Source organism: Carassius auratus, unplaced genomic scaffold (assembly GCF_003368295.1).
Source record: "Carassius auratus strain Wakin unplaced genomic scaffold, ASM336829v1 scaf_tig00035247, whole genome shotgun sequence".
NCBI lineage: Eukaryota > Metazoa > Chordata > Actinopteri > Cypriniformes > Cyprinidae > Carassius > Carassius auratus.
The window spans coordinates 12,020-31,378 of NW_020526212.1; the positions used below are offsets into that span (position 1 = coordinate 12,020).

At 36.7% G+C, this 19,359-nt stretch overlaps 1 protein-coding gene across 1 annotated transcript; it reads right to left on the reverse strand.

Moving 5' to 3' along the window:
- Nucleotides 1-466: 466 nt before the first annotated feature.
- LOC113081893 (acid-sensing ion channel 1) lies at nucleotides 467-16,670 on the reverse strand. The gene is made up of 2 exons (XM_026253792.1): nucleotides 15,321-16,670; nucleotides 467-689 (listed from the first exon to the last, which is right to left on the reverse strand). The coding sequence occupies exons 1-2, from the start codon at nucleotides 15,683-15,685 to the stop codon at nucleotides 467-469; spliced, it is 588 nt and encodes a 195-aa protein (XP_026109577.1). The 5' UTR covers nucleotides 15,686-16,670.
- Between the last annotated feature and the right edge of the window lie 2,689 nt (nucleotides 16,671-19,359).

Sequence of the window (19,359 nt, forward strand, 5' to 3'; positions counted from 1 at the left end):
AAGTTTAAAACATGGGATCACGAAGAACGGGACCTTTAAACTAATTTTTATTAAATGCTCATGGTCAATCAAAAGTTATCATTGCACTCTACAAAACTGCAATTTTTGCAACCGTACATGTTTGGATAAAAAAAAAAATTGTGCTTAAAAAAAAAAAGTTATAACATCTATACTGGAAAATAAAACAACTTTCCCTCTACAGATGCCATCAATCAGAATCCGTGGATCACCAGGGGAATAAAGGAATCTTTTAAGTGAGGCCTCTTAATGATATTACCTGAGGATCACATCGATAGGACCTCACAGGTAGAAATAATCTCACTAGGCAGCAATGCTCGCTTTAGTACAACTGTATGAACTCAACACATGACCTTAAGAAGACAAGTACAAAAAAATCTATAGTACAAAAAAAAACCAAAATACAGGCAAGAAAATTTTTTTTTCCCATAGTTCCAGTCACCACCAATCAGATTCCGTCCTTTTCCGTTCTTACCACTGAGAAGTCTTCGGCGCTGCATTCGACTCCTCTGAAGTAGCAGGACAGCAGCATTTCTTTAATGTCGTGGCCCGTTCGATCGTAGAACTCGCGCATGTTGAAGGGACGGGGCTTGAAGACGGAGAAGTCCGCCTTATCCTTCAGGGTCATCATAACGCTATCCTCCACCAAGTGTGTATCCCGGATCTCATACCTGATAAGATAAGACGCCTTCCTTTAGAAAAGCATGTAGAGTCTACTGAATGACAATCACTTACCATGGTACCATCAATGGACATACTCCCATACTTTACTGTCTGCCCTCAACAGAAAAAAAAAAAAAAAAACACTACACTTCCAGACCTGACAGACTGTGATGTGAAATCTCAAGTAATATGCAAGTTTTCACTCAAATGCAACATATTAAAGTTAACAAATATACAAAAAATAGTATTCATTTGAAGTAGGCAGCAAATTGTGTTAATTAAGTACTTTAGTGTGCTTGACAATGAATGTGAATGCATCAATAATTTAAGAACTCCAAATATGAAGAGATTTTGCAAGTGATTACATGTATAAGAAGTTATATGACTAGCCAAAGAACATTTACCATAAACTCATTTTAAATTTTGATAACATTATAACATTCTTGAAATAAAATGGTATTGTTTTTAGAGGCATACAGCATGTCAACTAAATCACCTCGTAATTTTATAACATCGTAAGCAGAATGTTGTTTAGTTTGAAGTGCACTACAAGTATCATAAGCAGCAATTGTTCACCGATATGACACTTCACAGTTGAGGGCTGCATTGGGATTGGGAATAGGCAGCTTGCGTATAATAAAGCGCACAGTAATAAAGTCATAAAGGCTTGTGACCCTGGAGCACTAAACCAGTCTTGAGTCTCTGGCGAATATTTGTAGCAATAGCCAAAAATACATTGTATGGTTCAAATTTTTTTCTTTTATGCCAAAAATCATTAGGATATTAAGTAAAGATCATGTTCCATAAAGATATTTAGTAAAATTCCTAATGTGAATATATCAATATAATTTTTTTTATCAGTAATATGCATTGCTAAAAACTTCATTTGGACAACTTTAGAGGAGATTTTCGCAATATTTTTATTTTTTATTTTTTTTTATTTATTTTTTTTGCACTCGCAGATTCCAGATTTTCAAATAGTTGTATCTCAGCCAAATATTGTCCGATCAGAACAAAACATACATCAATGCAATGCTTATTTGTTCAGCTTTCGGATGATGTTTTGAAAAAATATTATGACTGGTTTTGTGGTTCAGCGTCACATATATGTAATTTGGGTATACTAATCCAGCAAAAGATTTAGAAAAACAACGAACAAAAGGATGTTGCGCATGCGCGGCCACATCAAAATGAATAAATGACTCTTTTGTTCTCATGTTTTAAAAACGTTGATGCTATAAGGATGAGGAGGAAAAGACTCAATAAAACAACTGCCAAACACTGCTCCCAGATCACACGAGTATGTTTGCTCACACCTCAGCCGTGACGCAGATAATTAACCTCGCAATTAAGACTCCCTTAACGGCGTGACCACAGATTCCACTCGCTGATTGGAAATAAACATGGGGTTGCCAGATTGAAATCTCATACTAAACATCACTCTTTCATGTAACTGACATGCGATGTTATTAAACAGATTGGATAAAGTCATATTGTGACATGTTAATTGAATAAAATTAGCAAAACGTGTTTAGTCTCTGAAACATGTAAGAAACATCATATGGTGTTTATGAGAGCAAACAGGTGTGAAAACATCTGTTTGAAGGAGGGGGTTTAATTTCCGTCAGATCATCAGCATCCTTCAGTCGCTGTTCCTCGAACCCCTCGCTGCACAGACGAGCTGTCAGGCAGCTGCAGGCCAAAGTAAAAGATTAATGGAGGTGGTGAGACAGACGGACTCGAGAGAGACACGCCAGCACACACAGAGAGAGCCGTCCCCGTCTCACTCCCAGCCCATTATCCTCTTAGTCTGCACCGCTGTCAGTTCACCGCTGTCCACACTGACCACAACCAGAGCACTTGACGGGCTCCCATTGTACGCCTGCCCTATTCACAGACCTCCCTCAGTGTGTGTGTGTGTGTGTGTATATATACACACACACACACACACACACACACATTATATTAACATTGTGATATTAAAACTCACTACTTCACTCTGACATGGTGACTTAATAAATAAATAAAATGCAATACTATTATAATGCATATGTGACCCTAGATCACAAAACCAAATCATAAGGGTCAGTTTTTCGAAACTGAGGTTTATCCATATCCATAATCTGGAAGCTGAATAAATAAGCTTTCCATTGACATATGGTTTGTTAGGATCAGACGATATTTGGTCGAGATACAGCTATTTGAAAATCTGGAATCTGAGGATGCAAAAAAAAAAAAACCTAAATATTGAGAAAATCACCTTTAAAGTTGTCCAAATTAAGTTCTTAGCAATGCATAATACTAAGCAAAAAATAAGTTTTGATATCTTCATGGAACATGATCTTCACTTAATATTCTAATGATTTTTGGAATAAAATAATAATTGATAATTTTGACCCAACTTGAATACAATGTTGTTGTTTTTTTTGGCTATTGCTACACATATACTCCAGCGACTTAAGACTGGTTTTGTGCTCCAGGGTCACAAATGAGAAGGTAATATAAAGTCTCCTGAATTTATGAATAATAATAAAAAAAATTCTAGTATGATTTTTGATCATTCTCATTAAATAGATTGAAAGCTTTAAAGCAAAAATTCACGATGATAGTTAATCATTGATGATTATTTTTGAGAAGTTTCCCCTAAGACCCTAGTAATCTCAAATAAGTTTCAGAAGAGATCTCAGATTTGTCTGCAATCAGAAGTGAAAGATCTCAGTATGATCTCAAACATCTCATCTAAGGATCCGAGCTATCCAATTGCTCTGATTCAACATAGCTGTATTATAGAATCGATTTCTTTCTTTTACCTCAATAAAAACTAACATGACAACAGAAGACACATTCAGAATTTCAGTCTTTTCTTCTTCATAGCATCAGAGCACATAGCATTCACATGCACATGCATGACGCTGAGAACATCTTGTGTTTACTGTAGGGAGGAGCGTCACATGACCGGAGGAACTTCCTGTTTGGGGGGCTCGCTATTAATTACCACAAGTCAGAACAATAACGTCAGTTAGCTGTGGATTTCATCAAGCTTGAAGCAGATCTCATTAGCTGGGATTTCATAAGTGGCATGTTAATCATTCTCTTCAAACCAAATCATTTTCATTTAAAAAAGACAGCAATATTTCAAATCAACGTGAAACTTCATTCACATGCCATTTCACTTCACAACTACAGTTTAACAAAACAAAATAATGCGCAGGGCTTTACTTTATTCATAGATAACAATAATATGTAGATAGTCATTTTTGATTCTGCCTATAATAATACTAATTATTAAAAACTAGTACGAATTAATACTATTTTGACTTGCATCTTGATATTTAATTTCTGATGACAGATTATGAAGACAAACATTTTTAGTTTGTTTCTCTTTAAAAAACAAAACAAAAAAACTGATTAAATATATTTCACAATAACACCTGTAACATATATTAATCAAGTCAGTTTTGACTTTATCAATATTATTGACTTACATCTTAATATTTCAGTGTAATTCTGATGAAAGATTACTAAAACAGTAAATCTATATCTTTAAATGTATTTCTATAACTAAGATTTTGAATAGTTAATTAAAAAAAGGGAATTAGTCATTTTTTTTACTATATTAAAAATACTATTTTAACTTAGTCTTGATATTTCTGTTTAATTTTTTATAAAAAATTACAGACATTTTTTCCATGGTTTAAGTTTTTTTTTTCTTTAAAATAAGAGATGAAACATTCAGAATAAGTCCAGAATTATGTATTGTAAAGTAGATACATTTTATGCATAGTAAATTTTGACTATGTCAATAATACAATTTTGACTCAAATCTTTAAATTTCTATTTAAGTAAATGGTCATTCTTGAAATATTTTTTTTTATTATTATGAGATTAAACATTAACAACAAGACCAGAAATGCACTGTATAAACCATATAGTCAGTTTTAAATATGTTGATAATGCTATTTTGCCTTGATATTTCTATTTAATTTAATGAACGATTACAAAGACAAACATTTTTAATTCTTTCTTTAAAATAAAATTTTGTTTTTCTTTCAAATAAAACACTCACAATAAGACCAAGAACAAACAGTAAATAGTAAATACTCAATTTAGATTTTATCTTGAATAAAAGCCAAAACTGTGAGTCAAGTTTGTTTCCAGCTCACAATAGTTTCTCGTCCTCTCTCTGATTTTGGAAAGAGTGGCAAACGGCCAAAACTAAATTGAAAATCCTCCAACTGCTCCTCTGACATGATCCTGCGTGGATTTCCTTTCAGCTACTCCCAGAAACACTGTTAGCACCTCTCAAAACCAGGAGGATTGATGTGATAACAGTGGTCCTGTGCAACGACAATGAAATCGTGTTTTACCCGAGTTACGTGTGAGTTTGCAGTCTCAACTGAATGTGATGGCTTGTGTACCGAAGATTAGTCACGAAAAAAACTGAGCAAACTTTGGACTGCAAGCTGAAACAAACAAGCACGAGTGTGGGATCGACCACTGCCAAAGACTATAGAAACATACATAGACATACAAACACTGTCTACTCACATTACTATGAATGGGGAAAAGTGCAATGCTCAATATGGCCACCGTAATGAAGGAAGTCCCGCCTTCCAGTCAAAATAGCCAATCATCAGTCTTTACAGACTGCTGGTCCTTTGGGGGAGGGACTCTGCACAAGTGATCATACTTTCCTTAAAAGGGACTTTGCTACTGCTTAGTGGAGAACCTGCTAGCCTCACCCTTTATATCTTGCTTTGCTAATAACAGGCACACAGAAGTCTGATAGCTCTGTAAGACTGACCACAGCTCAAGATGAACTCAATTTAAGACCACCGACTTCACCATCTCCACTTCGACGGGTGGATTTTTTCTGGCTCTAAGTAAGCCCACATCAAAATCTGCCATTTGTGATTTATTCACCTTTAGAGAATATTGAATCTCGACCTGTGGCCTGTTACAGCTTTCTTATTAAATGCCTGCTGGGAGCAGTTCGCTTGTGAGGCCTACCTGTGAGCGTGAGTGGAGTGCTATTTCTCTCTGTTAGACCGAGGATATGGTTATTTACAAAGCAGTGTGGCAAAGTCAGTTCAGAGCGAGACTATTTGAGTCAATATTGAAAGCTTTCCATTTAGATACTGCTTCATTAGCTGGTCTTTTCGAAAATAAATGGCCCAAAATCTCAAAACTGACCACTGAATAAAACAAGGGTTTTGTCTGTAGTGTCTTGCCTTTGTATCATGGTTCTTCAGCGCTCTTGCACCTTCTCCTGCTCTAGTGGGTCTTCATTCAGACTCACGTTTTGATGATGGCAACAGGAAGCAGATGGTGCCAGGAACTCCAACTGAGTTGGGATGTTTCTGTATCTATTCCCTTGGCGGCTGCTCTGTGTGTGTGTGTATGTGTGTGTAAATCTTTAATATTGCCCTGCCAGAACTCCCTAAAGTAATCAGCATGAAGCTCTGTTAGTGGAGTTGGGAAAGGCACAATTGGATTATGGGCCATAAGCATGTTCATTTTTCAAAGATGGTATAACTAACAACAGAGCATCTTCCTCATCGCACTTTCAGCACAGAATAAACACTGGTTTTCCTCAAAGAGACTTCTCAGCTTACAGGAGAGGTGATGCGGCTTGATTAAACGTCACTCCACAACAAATGCCCCGATATTGTGCATTAACTCTGAGAATGAACTGTTTGGGAAGTCTCAAAAGTCTTCCAGGAGATTTAAAGCAAGAGTCCCTCACAATGCTGGTGTTATTCTGGAAGCCAACAACTTGAATATGAACAATGAATATCTCCTATTGTGCAGTTTGGCTGTGCATTAAAGCAGTAAACAAATGCAGCACACATAGACGCCGTACTGTATATTAAACTTGAATTTCCATGCAAGTCCAGGATGATTTTTGCTAGTTAAAGAGAAAAACAGGGAAAGCCAATGGGATCCATTGTTTGTTTTGGACCACTTTGATTTTCACTGATATTCTTCAAAATATCTTCTTTTACGTTTCATATTAGAAAGTCTGTCACTAACAGGTTATGAACAACATAAAGGTGGTAAATGATGACCAAAGCTTAATTTGGTGTGAATTATACATTTAAATTCTGTTTTGGCGCTGGTGGACTAATTACTTCTGGATTAACCAGGTTAAAGTTGCTTGTTGAAGTCTGTTGGGAAACCAGCACACCGTCATACTTAAAACTAGTATTAAAAAAAGCAACCGTGTTAGTTTTCATGCAACTTAAAGGGATAGCTCACCCAAAAATTAAAAGATAGTTAAAATCAATGGGGTTTAATGATGTTTTCGGACCCCATTGACTTCTTTTGTGTTTCACAGTAAAAAATAAAGAAAAAGCAAGTCAAACGGGTTTTAGATGCCAGTGGTACCAGTCTACTGTAGATGGTGCACCAACTAGAAATCTGGTTTATCCAGGTTAGAAGTTAAAGGGGGGGCGGGGGGGGTGAAATGCTCGTTTTCACTCAATATCCTGTTAATCTTGAGTACCTATAGAGTAGTACTGCATCCTTCCTAACTCCAAAAAGTCTTTGGTTTTATTATATTCATAAGAGAAAGATAGTCTGTACCGATTTTTCCCAGAAAAACATGACCGGCTGGAGGCGTGACGTGTGGGCGGAGCTAAAGAATCACGAGCGCCAGTAGGCTTTTGCTTTGAGAGCATGTGGAAGCTGAGGAAAAAAACCAACCAAAACAACCCATGGCTAACAGTCAGATTCAGCGTATATTTATGATCCAGAATCAGATCCGGAGGCTGAAATTTAACAAGAGCAGCCTCAGCAACGACGTCTCTATGTGGTATGTACTTAAACTGTATATATTTGCTTAGCAGTTTTGGAAAATGACTAAGTTCCACTTTGTCGTCTTTTTTTTTATTTTTTTTATTTTTTTTTAAGCTGTACATGAGGAAAGTGCAGTTTGATGACAACATTGCATGTTGTTTACTTGATGTGCTTACACACCGATAGCTAAGTTAACAACACAGAGATATTTGAAGCAGTTTTACTCACCGCATGCGGTTCCAACACACGATCGTGACCCTTTTTCGTTGGGACTGCATTATCCTTAAGAAATAAATGATGTGCAAATCCGGCGTCAAACTGGGCCTAGTTTGTGAAACAAGCACCTTCGAAATGCAGGGAACAAACAAAAACACTTGCACAACTCCGTTGATGCTCTGTAAAAATAAACTCCATCCACTGGTCCCTTAATGCCGTTTCTATTTTGGTAATCTGTGCAGGGTTGTCTTGCCCTGGCAACCAAAAACACACTTCTTTTGTGACTTTTCGCGACGCTCTCGCTCTGATCAGTGATTGTCTGTGCTCAGCCTCTCAGTGCTCTGCTATACGGGAGCGCGCGCTCTTCCGGCAGAAGTGCCCGTAGGACCCATATAAGGAAATTCCGCTCCATCTAATGTCACACAGAAAACTCAAAAAAAAAATTCCGAAACTTGTGACAAACCGGAAGGAGTATTTTTGGAACAGAAATACTCCTTCAAACGTACAACTTAATTTTTGAAACTCTGTCCATGTTTAGCATGGGAATCCAACTCTTTAACAGTGTAAAAAACTCAGTATGCATGAAATAGCATTTCACCCCCCCTTTAAAGTTGGTGATTGGTGGCTAGCTAAAAGCCTGTTAGGAAACCAGCACACCATCATACTGAAGACTAATCCAAAATACAATTTGCCTAACCTTAATTTATTTAAAACCTATGTGAGTTTCTTTCTTCTGTCGACCACAAAAGAATACATATTGAAAAATTTCAGATCCCCATCGACTTCCATGGTATTTCTCCCATACTATGTAAGTCAATAGGGACCAGTTTCCTTACCCACATTCTTCAAACTATGTTCAACACAGGAAGCACATAGAGGTTTGAAATGCCATGAGGGTAAGAATATCATGACAGAAGTTTATTTTGGGGTGAACTATCCATTCAGCCATGCTAACACTCTGAAACCATCCGTTCTGTCACCAAACAAGCCCTTTAGCCACAACACCGTCTAGTTCTGCTCTTCCACCTGCTCTGTTAAACTCTCTCAAGAATAACATTACCATTTCCAGGCTGTGAAGCCTCACAGAAGCATTTCCCAGACGCAAAGGCTTGAAATGACAGAGAGCCAGTTAGCACAACGGGGCCTTTATATCAACACAGAACCGGCGCAGTTTCACAAACATAGCTAATTACATGGGGATAAATCCTTGTTTATCACATGGCTTATGAGACACAAGTTAATTGCTTCCGTTTGTCAACCCTCCAATCCCTTTGAAGCCCCCTCGGCTCCCGGTCGCTATGCCTTGTCTCATACCGTAGCAACACTGGCTTTTCACGGCATGGCAACAGGAAGTAACATTGCAGAGAATTGTGTCAGTTATTTGTAAACAAACCAAATGGATGTTTCAAATACCAGGAAATTGCAACCAATCAAAACAGATGTATATTATTTAAAATAATACAAAAATACTGTTGACTAATTACTAGGGCTGCATGATAAATCGCATGCGCATCTTGTCAGTAAAGCCGGTTATGTAATCGGTGGTAAATCTTGCGCAGCTTGTCAGTGAATGACGGCTCTGTGTAGTAAATGCTGCTTGATGAGAAAGCACGCAAGTGATGGAAATTTAACTCTGATTACAGAACCGGTGTCCTGACATTTTATCCTACCAGTCAGATTTTCCTACCAAGGTTTACTGCACATGTGCACATCAATATCGCGTCCTTTTTCTTATGCTAATCAATGGTATTTAATGTATCTTCATTACTGTAAGGGTAGGTTTAGGGTTGGGGTAGGAGTAGACTTTAAAAACGGAAATTAATTGGTAGAAAAAAACTATTGTTGGTTTCCTGTAGCTGTATCCCTTCTGGCTACAACCGCAAATATAACACAAAATTACTGTATTTGCATTACTGTAAGGGTAGGTTTAGGGTTGTGGTAGGTGTAGACATTAATAAACTATAACTTTGTGATTTATCATGCAGCCCTACTAATTACATTCAAGGAAAAAAAGTTCTGCACAATATAGTATATATACTGTGCACAGTATCCACATTTATGATAATCGACTATATTTGCAAAAATGTCACAAAAACAAAAATTAAAAAGATGCGTAATACTAAACTAGTTCCCACAATGCATTTTGCTAAACATAAACATCAGGCGGGCGCACACCAGACGAGAAGCCGCACCATGCCACGTCTTAAAAATTCGAAAACAGTTTTCTATGAGTTTACGCATACCGGCGGTGCCATTTGGCATCTGTCCGCAGCACCCAGCTACATCGTGTTTGGCACTTGTTGTACGAATTGTTCTAGATTTGGAACTGCACTTCTTGTCTGGTATGTGACCGGCTTTCCAATTACAACGTGACAAAACAAACTAAAAAGTAACAATGCACAACACATTTAACTCATAATGCATAACATAATGCCATGCATTTCTGAGTTAAAATATTTCGTGCAAAATAATGGAGTCGGAACTTGATTTTGGATCTGGAATATTATTGGATTGAGAAAAGTGGATGTTATTGGTATTAATATTATTGATTATTGGTATTGACATTATTGGCTAATATTATTTGTCCTGCATTGAAGTTGTTAAATGTAGAAGATGGTGAAGAAGCATCATTACTCTTTTTTTTATGCAAACTTTGAAGTTGTAAATAAGTCATTATAATTAATTCCGAAACCTGTGAGCAATTTCCAAGTGAAAACTCTTTCTACAACAAACTTTTTTTCAGTGAACTTGCTAAAGTAGGAACTATCAATCAGCCCACAGAAGGCATGAAATAGATTGTGTACAACAAGTTTTTCAGCAAAGTTCTGATCCTGCTGATAATTTAGAAACCTTACAGCCCCTCCACACCAAGAAGGCTAGCTATATTAGTGTTCACACCAGCACACAATAATGTTCTGTTTATTAGTGCACTGCTTTAAATGAACGAGTTCTTAAAGCAGGATGGATTCTAATTGGCTGTCAATGTATTATCACTCAGCAGCTGGAACAAAAATTGTTGTAAAAGTTATCGTTATAGCTGTAGTGTGACTTGCTATTGTTTTAAGTTTAGGACGATTTTTAAAACTATATTTTTATCGTTAAAGTTATCCTTTGTTTGTGAACGGGCTTTAAAAATGTGCATATCAAATACAATACAGTCAGCTTCACAGAGTTAAGTCAATAGATTTAATTGTATATGAAGGCTATCTAAAACATTCACAGCTCAATTCAGCAACAGATCCAGAGAGAAAACTGGTTTAGTGTATTAAAAACGATGAGGCCACATGTCGACGAGCACATTTCAGGCTGCGTTTTGGAAAAACATGCTGACGGGCGGGAGTCGCGCTCGCGATTCCTGTGCTGGAAAATTGAGATTGTTCTAGTGACATTTTAATATGTTCTCTCTTACTGAGCCTCAGGCAAAACACAACACTGGATCGATAGACCAAAAATATCCCATCAGCGCAGCACAGCGAATTGCTTTTTTTTTCCTGGTGAAGTCAAATGATGTCCATAGATGTGTTTGTGGGAATGTGTTCAGGTGGATGTGTTCACGTCACACAGATCTTTGGCCGCACTGATTCACAGCTGCAAAGACATATTGTAACAGCTCAGACTAATGGAAGGAATCGAACGACGTCTTGCTGTTGTCCATCAGTTCTTAGACCTGCACCAAAGAACAACTGAGAAACGGATGTTGATGGTATGAAAACAGACTCGCTTTCAAAAACTTCACATCTCTTTTCTCTGGTGTCATTTTCCCCCATCCAAATCACAAATATTAGTAGATTAAATGCTGCCAAAACAAAATGTGTGCGCATTATATTATTTAAAGGATTACTAGTATCTATACTTACACATGTACTGTATATTTGTATACATGTGGGCATACACATTTCTTAATATGAATCGTATTATATAAATTATTATGTAATTATTAATTTATTAATATTCATTTTATATATGATATATTATTATTCATATATTTTTTACTAATATAATATGCATTACATAATTACTGTGAGTGTATATATCCATTTCTATAATTATAATATTATAACTAATTGATATTAATTAATATTCTTTTTATAGTACATTTATAACTATATTCATGTTTTATTACTAAAGTTATTTTATTATAATTCATATTTCTATTGAATAAAATAATGAAATAGTATATTAAAATGATTTTAATTCTAATATATTTAAGTATTTTGTAATACATCTACATATTCGTATATTTTAAATTGTATATATATTTATTACAAAATAAAAATCTAATGTCAATTTCTAATTACATATTAATAAACTTAATATACTATAAAGTGTTAATATACTACACAAATAATTCTAGCTCTTCTAGTAAATCAAAGTACTTAAAGTAAAATGTATTACTATTCTGGATGCTGGATATAAACTAAACTAACTTTCTCAATAAGATTCTCAACAGAAGAAACTCTGCTCTTTCATGACAATATTTGAGCTGAAAGTGAAAACTGACAGTAGAAGAAGAGTTTATGCTAATGTTGCGTCCCTCGTAGCGGTGCTGACAACACACTTGAGTTGAATTACAAACTGCATTCTAATATATTTGCAAACGAAACATCTTGCGCATTTGAGCTAGCATAGCTAAAAGCATTTGTGCTCATGTGCTTACATAGGACGTGTCTTAGAGATCATGGGCCGTCTCTGAAGCTACAAAAACGCAATCTGTCAACTTTCTGACTCTACACGCTCTAGTCATTTCATATTTTTTCCTTGCCTTATATTCCCTGAACTTTCCAATATTCAGATTTTCTGCATTAATCATTCACCTGTTTAAATATTCTACTTGGCTGGTGGAAGGAACAGAACTAATTAAGCAAGAAAATAGGCAGAAATTAACTTAGGAGTTAGTTAGTTGATTGTCAGCAAGCATGAAGATAAATCAACTGAAATGCTCTGGGTGTTCAACCTCGACACAAAGACTGTTCAAATCTGAAAGAAGCGCAGCACACCTGATCTCATTTACACCGATCCAACGATCTTTGAAGATGAGTGAGGCGCTTTAAAAGATCTATTAGATGATCTGACTGTCACTCACTGACATCCGGATTCTTTCAGGTCACGTCATCTTAAACACTGCACTGCACAACAGACAGATTGTACAATTCCTACTATTTAATAAAAGTAGTATGTAGTATATAATAGTAGTATAAAGTATACAATTATATTTTAGAATATATGCAATAAGAAGATAATAACAGTAATCACATGACCTCACACACACACACACACAATTCCTATGTAACGTATATTTGGGATCATTAACATATAATGCTGCTCAGACGTGACGGACTGAGGGCATCACTTTTGCTTTGCCTGTGAATGTGATCGGCACTGAAGCTTCTCTAATAGACTCAATGGAGCTGTGATGAAATCTGCTAATGAATCCCAGAGAGAATAAAGCAGGACAGTCCTGCCTGTCATGCCACGATAACTATCGGCCGGAGCTGTCACTGTATCTTACTCAAGTAGTGTATGATCTTCAAGCAATGGCACAGACACACTGCAAATTTAGAACTGATTGCATCCTTATATATACACTTCCAATGTAAAACTAGGGCTGCGCGATAAAATCGTATGCGATATTTAATGCATGTAATTTACAATTTAGCATTTACTACACAGGGCCGTTGTTCACTGACAAGCTGTGCAAAACCACAATCATATTTTGTGCATGCTTTGTGCATTTTAAGTAAAAAAAAAAAAAAAATACCTGACTATGCGTTCTATACTAGACTAACTGAGACTTGCCATGGCACTTGTATACTGTTTCTCCTACAACAGTAGCCGGGTTTCCATGCAAAGTTGCGAATTTAACTTATGCGCAAAATTGGAATATCATACTAAACATTTCCAAACAAGGAGCGTTTGCATCCAACAAGTCAAAGAAAACAAACTTCCTGATAAATCGGCACTATATATCACTAAGAAAAGCAGGAGAAGCTACTGAATATAATAAGTTTCCTATATAATAAATTACTTGCACCACTAGCAGACGAAACACAATGAATCGGGCATTTCAGAATGACCATAACAACATTTCAGATACTGTGGAATGAGATCTGTCCACTGGTTTGTCAGGATTTACCATCCCATAGCGCAAAGTCACATGACTTTTTTTTTTATGCGCTTGCAGGAATTTATTCGCAAAATGCATTTCCATCTCCCATTATTCACATTAATCCTTTTGCGCACAAGTTCATGAATAAACAGCACACCAGAACGCTTTCAGATATACGTCCAAAAAGTAATCTAGCCAAGTGAATATTAGTTGAAAATCTAAACCTGGCATCAATTATTCATTCCTGCCAAATGTGTTGTTATTGAAAAGTAATGAGACCGATTGTACTGCCAATAAACACTGGTGTGTTCAATGAGTTCTGGACCGCAGAGTGACAACCACAGTCCTGAGAGAAGAATCCAAACGCAGAGCACAACTTCTGCTTCTCTAATGGCTGCGCTTTTACCACAAGCACAAGACATGGTGTTATCAGTTACATCGAATCAATGATGATTCACGTCAGTCCTCACCAGGGCTTTCAACACCTGAGGGGATGAAATCATTTTTCATTTGCAGACAGGCAAGTCAGCCTTCTAAGTCTCCTCTCTTTTTCCACGAGGCAGGATGTTTACAGCTTACGTTTTTAACTCCCATCAAAGCTAAAATACAGATTTGGATTGAATTACAAAGAATGTATGACGGAAACCAAATTCTGACAAACAATAATCAGAGTTCAGAGAATCACACAGACTTAAACCTTGAGATAAAACAGATCATTTATCTCTGTCAACAACCAATGATCTGTTTCCAAGTGTTTTTAAAAACCGTCTGTGTAATATTGAAAATATAAACTACAACCAATACAAAATCTTTTAAATACCACTTCCAATTACCTCAGAAAAAATAGCTAATATGTGAAATACCACAAAAGTAAATAAGAGTAAATAAAAGGCTAAATCGTTTCTTATAAGTTCTTACAAACCTTATCAAATGTGATGGAACCATAGGCTATGATTACTCAGAATATATATTAGTAGGGCTATATATTATTCAAAAAATAAAACCTTTAACATATCCAAACAAATCGTAGGTTATTTGAGCTTACAATGTCTTGGTCCTGTATAAATTATAACAGAAAAACTGTCTTAATAACGAAAAAATATCTGGGCTCATGGTGCGATATTTCGCCAAAATTAACAAAAGTATTAGCTTCTATAAAACGGTTTACATCTTCCCTGTATTAAGTTATAGAGCTTGACAGTTATATAAATCAAATAAAATGGCGACAACAGTTTGTGGTCACAAAATTTCTGTTTACATACCTTTCATTAAAACCAATGTTTATTGGTGCACTTTTTTTTTTTTTACATGTGTTTCTAAAAACATAAGCATAATGTAGCTACTCGTGGTGTAGGCTATTGTCCCGCCAAAACAATAATAGCGCACTTGCCACAGAAACGAACCATACAAACACATCTAAGTAAAATATCTCTAGTAACACGTTTGTTCTGTGGCTGTTTTAAAACAACCATTGTCCTTGTCATTGTCTTAATTTAAAAATGTGTTATACACAACTCACCTGCCGTTTAACAGCGCGAGCAGCTCGCCCGCGTGGTACAGGTCGTTGCGCGTCACACGACTAAAGCGGAAAGAGTTCAGGTTGCAGAAGGTAATGGCGGGAAACGGCATCATTGGTGCCGTGACCTCGTCCAGCTTGGTGACATGGGGGTACTGGAAGTAAAACTGGATGCGGTCCACGCAAACAAGCAGCAGGAACGAAAACGAACCCATGAAAAACATTATCCAGATGCATCGCTTGATGCACTGGCGCTCATAACTGAACATGTGCGAGATGCCATGGAGCGTGGACCTGCTGGCGAAGACTTCAATGGGCACGGGCTGGTTGCAGTCCAGATTGTCTTCAGACTCTGTTTTAATATCCATGTTCTTTGAAGTTTAAAAGCTCTTTGATTGAAGTAGGTACAGATATTTAGACGTTTGGAAGAAATGCACGCCCTTAGATGGTCAGCTGATCTTTACGAGAAGGTGCATAGATGGACCTAGTGACACTTTATGGAAGTTACAACAATCCATGAAACATCTTCATGATAGTCCTTTTGCAAGTTTGTGCAATTCAAAGTTAAATGTGTCCTATTTCCACTCGATTTAACCCGTTCGTTTGATGTAAGGTGTATTCAGATTGATTCAGTCATAATAAATCGTATTTCTAACTTCAATAAAGCATGTAAAGTTGGATATCACCACATGAAGCACAGTCTGGCTCCTCAAACTAGCGAAAGAGAGAGAGAGAGAATAAAACAGTTTAAAGAACTCAACTGCAAAAATACAAATGGTTACAGATTATTCTGATAATACAAGCATGTATTTCTCCGAAATGCTCAGGATGTTCACTAAAGTAATGCGCGAGTGCCGTCAATTCATCTCTGTCTCCTCCAGTCGAATCAGTGAAATGTACATAAACACAAGCGTGATGATAACGCTAAACTAAGCTCATTTATTTGCATACATCCCCGTCAGGTGTCAGAGACGACAGAAACGCATCGCTCGGTGTAAAGAGAATGTCTTCTCAATCACATCCCATACACAACCCCGACACATCCGCGGTGTCAGAACGGCTCGGGTTGTGTTTCAAGATCGATACAATAAGCGATCCGCAATCCAACTTCACCACGCGCGCTGCTACGAACTACAACACAGACGCTCTCTGGATGCCGGCATCACTGAAATGTCCCCTTCTTTAATTAATGCAGCACGGCACGCGTTTCCATATCAGATCAAGTCTTCCGTTGTAAGTTATCTAGTCCCCGTTCGTCCGGTGGGTTCAGATGTAGACAGACGCGTCAGGAATGAACGCTGCACACTGCGACGAAGCCTTCATCCAAGCGCTCCTCTGTCTGTCTGAGCATCACTGACCCGATCACTGCTTAAAAGAGAGAGAGAGGAGAGAGACTGAGCGATGATATTATAATATCACATATCTTTATTGTCATTGTACTGGCATATCGTTATGCATCATATATTTAATGAAAAATATATATTTTATTATGAATTTAAAAGGTTTTATTATTATTGCTTAAATTTTCTTTAATCTTTTTTCTTCACTTTAGCCTATGTAATTTTGCGAATTTATGAACTTCATTGTTCACATTAAAACAATAACTTTTGTATTTATTCTTATTAAAATTATGTATTTTGTAGATTTTATGTAATCTGTAGCCTATTATTACATTAGAATAATTGTCATTTTTATTTTTTCCCTTTATGTATAATTTGGTTTTAATATTATTTGTTTGTCTTTCTCTGTAAATTAGTTTGTATGTGTTTCCTTTTGTTAGATAATGCAATGAAAAATTCCCCATGGTGAGACCATAAATATATAATACAGCTACTAATGTGATATATGATGCTTGAGCGATAAATGAGTATAAAGAAAAACTGATCAGTATTATTCGAGAAACTTACAGCTGAGGGGTGAAAGGGAACCTACCCATGAAATTACACTGAGTATATTTTAATCCAGGTTTGTGACAATATTAGCTAACGCTGGGTGTCGCTGCCACTGATGTGGCCCACAGCTGATTAACCAACTTTCAGAGACACGCTTAAAGTGTCAGTCTGTTAATGGACATTCATGAACTGAAGCAAAACCCCTTAGAGTTTAACAATCTGTCCAGGTAGGTCTGTTGTGACCTGGTTCACTTTGGAGTCTATAAAAGAGGTTTGGATATGATCTGGATGTTTATTGATCCATTCTGAGGATGTGAAATATGAAACCAGTCGCCTGAAGTAAAGGCAAAGGTTATTCCCGTGAGTGCTGTGGCCATAATGGACTGTATATCATATGTGTGCCTGAGGCCGCCAGAAACATAAGCAAGTATGCATTTTGCTCGATTTTATGATATACAATTCAATCTCTGGTCACCAGCACATTCTCCACTCACAGAACATGTGTAGTAACCACATGGCCATGTCTATGAAGGAAAACCAGTTTCTAAGAAAGCTAATAAAGCCTAAAATCATCCAGCATCCTAACAGGTTTTGGTTTAGAAGGCAAACAGGTATCTCAAATTATTTTCAAACCATCTGTTTGTTGCGTCTCCCATTGTGCTCCACTTGTGCCATAACGCATGCCTACAGACGCTCTGCATGACAAATTAAATGATTCATGCACCAAAGCGTAGATAGGCAGGTAATGAAGGAGAGGGAATGCTGATAGCAAATGGAAAGAATTTATCAACAGCATCCTGGGAGATTTTACAGGACATCTGCTACCGAGAAATGAAGCGCAGACAACATGAGAAAAGAAGAGTGCAATGAAAGATAGGCTCCAGAAATCAACAAAATCGTCAGGGGGCAGGAAATGGATTATTAAAAGCATAACTACTTAGAACTTGTGATATTTTTTGCCGCAGGGATGTTATAGAGCATAATCTTCAGAGGGAAAAAAAAAGTGTCAGTACACAAAATAAGCTCAAGCACTTGAGCTAAAGTGGAAAAAACTGCTAGCAGAGCAGATTAAAGTTGAAGCGCACTGCCAGTAAAGCAGATGTTGAAGCCGTGGCCTAGCAGTTGGTATTCATTTATTAATAAATCCTAAGATTTATTTATTAGTAATAAATGTTAGCAGTTATTTAATAGATTTATAAAAAGAATTATCATATATATATATATATATATATATATATATATATATATATATATATATATATATATATATATATATATATATATATATGATCGCTGATCGGAAGTTCATGCAATTTGGCCGATTTCCTCATAATGTCCTATAGTCAATGCATGCCAACTTTTGTGAAATCTGAACATTGTTTTCACAAGATACAGCTCGATTACATTTTATGGGCCACACCCAAAACATTTCGGCCAATATCTGCTAAACAATTAAAGCTGCGGTAGGTAACTTTTGACGCTCTAGCGGTTAATAAACAGAACTGCTTGCGTCTTGCGGAAGAACATTGTAGCCGGAAATACTTCTCTCTGTTTATGTCTATGAAGAATCACAAAGGTACTGGGTTACTCCGCGGTGGTATCCCCGAAGCAATCTAAAATAGTCCGGATATAAACACTTATTATAGGTGCATTATAGGAAATGCTTGAGCGATAAATGAGTATAAAGAAAAACTGATCAGTATTATTTGAGAAACTTACAGCTGAGGGGTGAAAGGGAACCTACCCATGAAATTGCACTGAGTATATTTTAATCCAGGTTTGTGACAATATTAGTTCCAATATTAGTTCCGGATTCTTGGTGTACTCGCTTATTATATACATTTTTCTACATTTTGAACACAAACAATGTTACGGACCGCAGCTCTGATTGGTTGTTTCTTACCAGGAGTGGATGACTTTCTGAAAATGGCAATAGGAGCACTGGGAGGAGCCAGAGGAGCTTGATTTTTTCACAGATTATCTGTCTCATATTCTACTGTCAGGACATAATGACAGGTTTAACAAATATGTAAAAATATCTTTTTACAAAAGTTACCTACTGCACCATGATTAAAGCAATTTTTTTTTTCAAGTTTTGTCAGGGGCTTCTCAAGATTACGCACACCCAATGTCAACACATTCCTGTTCAA

Excerpts from the sequence above, each read along its gene's own strand:
- LOC113081893 (XM_026253792.1), bottom strand. The coding sequence starts at position 15,685 with ATGGATATTAAAACAGAGTCTGAAGACAATCTGGACTGCAACCAGCCC. Across the intron at positions 690-15,320 it reads CTCGCGCTGTTAAACGGCAG|GTATGAGATCCGGGATACAC; the intron begins GTGAGTTGTGTA and ends TTATCTTATCAG.